The sequence below is a fragment of the Corvus brachyrhynchos genome, unplaced genomic scaffold (assembly GCF_000691975.1).
Source record: "Corvus brachyrhynchos isolate BGI_N302 unplaced genomic scaffold, ASM69197v1 scaffold61, whole genome shotgun sequence".
Lineage (NCBI taxonomy): Eukaryota > Metazoa > Chordata > Aves > Passeriformes > Corvidae > Corvus > Corvus brachyrhynchos.
The window spans coordinates 8,677,939-8,683,727 of record NW_008236478.1 but is presented as its reverse complement, the minus strand read 5'-3'; the positions used below and the strand labels follow the sequence as shown (position 1 = coordinate 8,683,727).

The following is a 5,789-nucleotide window of genomic DNA, read 5'->3' as shown; positions in this document are numbered from 1 at the left end:
TTATTTTAAAAGAAAGCTTTTGTGTTGGGAGCAGGAAGTGAAAATCTGATTTTGAGATATCTTGGATTTTGCATCACTTGTACCTGATTTGAATCACTAGGAGGGGTGCCAGAGTCAGGGCAGAGGTATTTGGCTCATGTTAATGTTGGCAGACATTAAAAGTCTGTGAGGCTTGTGCTGTTTCTGCAGTTGAAGGGAATGAATGCCACATCTGATGCCTTAGCTGTTTTATAATAGCATGAAGAAGAAATGAAAATGTAACCTAACCCAGTTTGGGGAGCAGGGGATTGCAACTGGGAGGAAGTGGGTACTGGTGACAAACTGGTTTCTAACATTATGAATCACTGTAAGTAAATTCAGCAATCAGCACATAGTGATGGAAGTGCCCTCTACTAGAAGCTTCAGTAAATGGCAGGGGGATGATACATTTCTCAGTCCAGGGGTATAGTCACATATATAGTTTTAGACTTGAACTTAGCACAAAAGCTTTCCATGTATGAGAAATGCTCTTGGGGGAGCACTTCAAGGAATACTGCATCAGTTTCATTTCTTGTCAGAATTGGGTCTGCCTGATTGATGTTTAGTGATGAAGTACCAGTCAGCAGCTCCACGAAGAGAGCAGTTGTCTGGGGATGCATTCTCCAGTGATGTTTCAAGTCTTGTTTATTACCAAACCAGTATGCTAGCAGTTAATTCTCTCAAGGCTTCTCTACTGGACAAACAAAAAGGAAAAAAAAATCTTGGCTTTTTGTGAAGTTTTGTTCTTTTATAGTCACTTTTGTCAGGAAATTTGAAAGACAGGTTCATCCTTAATTTCTCTTCATTTTGTTAGAAAACCTCTTAGGATGCCAAATAGTTACAGTAGGAATGTTGCTTCTTTTTTGATACTGAAATAATTGTGACATTTTCATGTTCCTTAATCTAACATGATATAATTTTGTAGAAATCAAGACAATGCATTTGTAGGGTTAAAAAAACCTTGGAAAATATTTTTAGATAATCACCCATGGAAAAAAATCCCAACAGACAGGTCAAGTCTAAAATAGTGAGAGTTGTTTGTTTCTCACCAGGATGTGAAATTCAGTAAGGGGCACAGTTGTCCTGGCCAGTGAAACTACAAATACAGAGGAATGTTTGATGAATTTTACATTAAACTCCAAGGGCATCTTGTGCCTTTGTAACTTTCCAGCCTTTCCAAATCAGTGTTGGAGCTTGGAATGTCCCTAACAGCTCTCACCAGGATGCTGAGACACTGTTCAAAACTGCTGTTGTCATTTACAGGTTTCTGAGGTTCATTGTAGATGCTTCATGCAAAGAAAACTGCTTCAGTAGCTACTTCTGCAACAGAAAGTCATTTAAAGGAATAACATTGGGCTCTTTTATTTAGATGAGTACCACCACAGTTAGAGGAGAAAAATAGCTGCTATTCTGAGTCAAGTTCATTCATGTTAGCAGTTATTCTTTTTGCTGGGAAAAGTGATTATAAAAATGCAGATAAGTTTCTCTTTGGCAAATATATTAGTTTTAATGTGCATTCTTTGGTAGCATTTGCAGTACAGCATAACATACATTGTGTGTGATTGATTTTTCTGGACCATAATCACTGTCAGGGGTTTAGTGGCTTTTACTTACACTGAATGGTTCTTAAGATTTGTTTGTGAAGATTTTGGGTGTTGTATTTGTTTTTGGTGGTTTTTTTTCTAGTGACTAGTACTGTGTAGTGATGCCTTAGAGCCTGACTAAATGAAAGTGTCCTGGAGGTGCAAGCTAGCAGGATTTTAGCTCTTCTGGATACATTTCTGCCTTTACAACAAGTGTGGGAAGACCAAGTGTAATCTGATGATAAAATAAATATTCCAGACGTTGGCCCCATAGTAACCTGTTAGGGTTGTTTTAATTGGAGTAAATAGGCAACCAAGTTTAGTGGTTTGAATGTAAGCAATTAACATGTTCATTTCTGAGTAGTTGATAGAAGGCTAAAAAAGAGTCAGTACTAAATCTCGTTTAATCTTTTAAGATATTTTGACATTACTGAAATAAGGTGGTTGGTTAAAATTTCCTAATTAGCTGAAAGTAGGATTTCTAGCTCTGTTTAGGGCAAAACCATAAAAAACTCACTGACAGAATTTATATAATAAGAAACAAATTTGCTTTTTTTTTTTTGGAACAGTGTGAAACTTGTGGAATTTGCTGCAAGGTGTGATCAAAGACATTTAGAGAAACTTTTAAAGGCTCAGTTTTGTTACCAGGCATTGAGATCTGCCTGTAATTAAGAGTGTGATCAAGTAGCTGAGGAAGGAAGCTCGTTATTAACTAAATGGGAATATAGCTTCTTCCCTGTATTACCTTCCTCCCTTCTGCTGCACAAGTGCAACCTTATCCAAGCTGCTGGTTATTTTCACTTGTCTAAAACTGGGCCTTCTCAGAGTTCTGCATCACTGATGGATATAATGAACTCACACATGGGAAAAGCTGAAAGGAGTAGCTTCCTTGATGTCCTTGGCCCTTGGCACAGAGGTTTGGCAGATTATAATGGTCTCTTTGTAGCTCTCACCTTTTTGTAACCCAGTGCTATTGTACTATTTTTTGGTCTCCTGAGCTAGGCAGCAAGAGCTGTGCTCTAATTTAATTACTGTGACCTTCTAGCACACATTTCCTATGGAAGTGATTTACTCTTTGCTATGGGGTTATTGAATTTGGAAAGTGGGGCACTTTTTGTTGCTGCTGCTCTTAGAACATCAAAAGGGGTGTATGCTCTGATGTTTTGGTCTGTCAGTTCCACTCTAAAGTTTATAGCTGGGTGTAACAGATGGGATCCTTCGCAGTTTTTTTAGGGTCACAAATGTGTGTCAAAGGACACTCGAGAGCTTTGCTGTTCTTTTGTGCCTGTCTGAGTTAGCCTTGAGATTTGTAATGAGCAGTGAGAGCTCATTCTCTGTTTGGACTTCCTTTTAATAACAGTATCTAGAGAGAGCAGCTGGACATAGATAGAAACGTGTAATAATTTACAGGTGAATAATTACAGAGTGAGAAGTGCCAGTACTGAAGTAACTCTCAGCTTCTCTTTGTAGAAAAGGAATTGCAATGGGTTTGGCCTTGGGTTAACAGGGCTATTTCCTTTAAATGTCCTACTGCCAAATGTACCATTTGAAAACTATTCATCAAAGAATACATTGTAGCATTTTCTTCTTGTATAAATATTTCTTTTCTTTAAGAAACTGGAAAATAGAGGAAAAACTGGTTTTGACCACAATTTTTCTCCAAAAAATAAAGTTTTGAATGTGTCTTATTTTCTCTTTTGAAGGAACTAACAGGCACAAAGTATAAGTACCTTTGGGAAAGTATAGCAATGTTTTTATGTGCCAAGAGGTTCCTGAGTAACCTCTTAGAACCTGTTCAACCTAACAAGAAGCGAGGACAATCAGGCTTCTCTCTTCATATTGCAATGCTGGTATTCCAGTTTATGCTAGCCACGTGTGAGTTAAAGCTCCTGTTTCGTCCTGTAAGCCTTTCAGGAGTTAGCAATGGATTCCTGGTTATTAACAGGATGAGAAGAAGTTAGTGAGCTAATACATTATCTTACAACCTGCGTGTTAATAGATAAAAACATCTGAAGCAAAATATGGTAGAAGTTCTAACATGTCAGCTGGTACTAATGTAGTTCTCTCTTCAAAAGAAAATTTTTTTTAAGTCTGCCCATATAAACAGGTGTAATACAATGTCAGGTTCCCAGTGGATCTGTGGTGGAAGCAGACTAAGTGCTAGGCCTTTCAGCAGCTGTGTGTGAATTGACATAAGCAAGACTAATGGGTCAGAAGTGTCCTGTTTCCCAGGTGAAAGGGTTTTTTCATTATGTTGAACAGTCTTTGAAGAGGAGAAACATGAGTTAACAAACTACTAGTTTGTCATTTTGAGGTCTTTTAATTCAATATTATTACTCAATAAATGTATGTAGTAGTAGTCTAGACTCTTCTACAACTTCTGGCAGCACCTTCTAGAACTACTTAATGGATTACTTTTTTTTTGCTCCACCATATGATGTGGATATCAGCACGACTTGTAAACAAGAGCTTATTGTATGAAGATAATGCAATTAAAACTTTAAAATAAAAGCAGTACCAGATTTTACTTTTCTTTTTAACACCCTTCTCCATCTGAAAGAGGAGAGGGGAATACAATTATTTGCCTTGATATATCAAAACTTGCCTTGTCCATACGGAAGGGACAGGGTATAAAATGGTGATATTGTACCTGGGGTCCTGCCATGCAGCAATTGTTGTACCAGGTGGTGACAGAAATGCCTCGAGGAGAAGGGAAAGTGCTATGATGAGACAGTTTCTTTCTCTTCTCTCTAGGATGGTCTACTTGTGCTGCACTATGGCCTGGTGGTATCTCCACTAACTTAAAGGTTGCTGGAATATCAGAAGGCAAAAGAATCTGAAGTCGTGGAGCTTCTTCACTGCTGTTTCTCACCAAAGAAGCCATCGCATTTCCTGTGGCAGGAAGCAAGTGAAAGGAACCACCATAACTGCTGTGTGCTTGTAATGTAGTGTCTGACTTCACCACTGTAAAATATTGCAGCTTCCGTAAGTACAGCTGTAGATGTTGCTATGCTTCATGTCACAAATTACTATCTTCAAATTTCACTCAGCTCAGGGAAATTAAATGCTCAAAGTAGCTGAATTTTTTTTACTTTCTAAAACCACAAGATTTCACAGGGTGAACAGCCTTTTTTTCCTCTAAGCTCTGAGATATCTCTTGCTGTCTACGTGTCTAGCTAGAACAGTGCACTCAGGGATGATCTTCAGTGAGCAGTATAATTTGTTTTGGGGAAGAGACAGTCATTTGCCTAAAAAAAAAAAAAAAAAAAAAGAAGTGTACTGTGATCATCTGTCTTTGGATGTGATTTGGGGAGAGGAAGGAAACTTCAGAAATGCAGACCAAAATAGGTAGAAAATGATGCAGCATAAGCATTGTTTTTTGAGAAGTAGCATTAAATTTAGTTGTTTTTCTTGAAGAAAGACAATTTTGTTTGCACTGGAAATATATTTGCTGGTAGTTTGGCTTAAACCAAATGGTGGATCATGCATCTCTAGTGTGAATGGAGATGAGCTAGCTGTAAGCTGGTTAAACTATGCATGAAAAAAAAAAAGTAGCACCTCTTTCTACCTGCTTGCTGTATATAAAGTAATCACTGTCAACCTGATTCTTCTATCATGTAAAATATGTCAACTCACTTGACTGTTAGAAGCAGAAATCCATTCACTTTAGCACATACCTCTCCAGCAGCTGTGAAAATGGTTGCTTTTTCCACTCTTTCTGATGTGTTCTAGTGCATTGCATTGTAGTGGAGACCAGGGTTGAGTAATGTAATACCTGCCTGTTACTACCAGATTCACGGAAGACATTAGGTGACTTTAATTTTAACATGTTAAAATACTAGGTTTTGTGACAACTGTAACACTTCAAATTTTCTTCTGTTTAAGATTTCCGTGTTGTCTTGTGCAGCATTAAGGATCAGAGAGCTCTGTGTGTTATGGTCTTGCTGCATACTGGGTCATCAGTGTGGGAATTCATGAAAGCTTCCATCAGGCAGCACGCTCCTTGCCTTCCCTACAGTCAGTGCAGGGAAAAGGAAGAGATTCCTTTGTAAGGCATTTTAGAGCACCTAAGTTACAGAACCACAGAATTGTTAGGGTTGAAAGACCTCTGGAGATCATCCAGTCCAACCCCCTGCCAAGGCAGGGTCACCTGGAGTAGGTGACACAGGAATGCATCCAGGTGGGTTT

The 5,789-nt window shown here is 38.4% G+C and overlaps 1 protein-coding gene across 1 annotated transcript in view; it reads left to right on the top strand.

Annotated features, from left to right (window-relative positions):
• Nucleotides 1-5,503, top strand: part of PCGF6 (polycomb group ring finger 6) — a 20,574-nt gene extending 15,071 nt beyond the window's left edge. Inside the window, exon 10 of the mRNA XM_008643860.2 lies at nt 4,356-5,503. Coding sequence (XP_008642082.1) covers nt 4,356-4,406 — 51 coding nt within the window. The 3' untranslated portion in view covers nt 4,407-5,503. The remainder of the gene's footprint in view (nt 1-4,355) is intronic.
• Nucleotides 5,504-5,789: the final 286 nt, after the last annotated feature.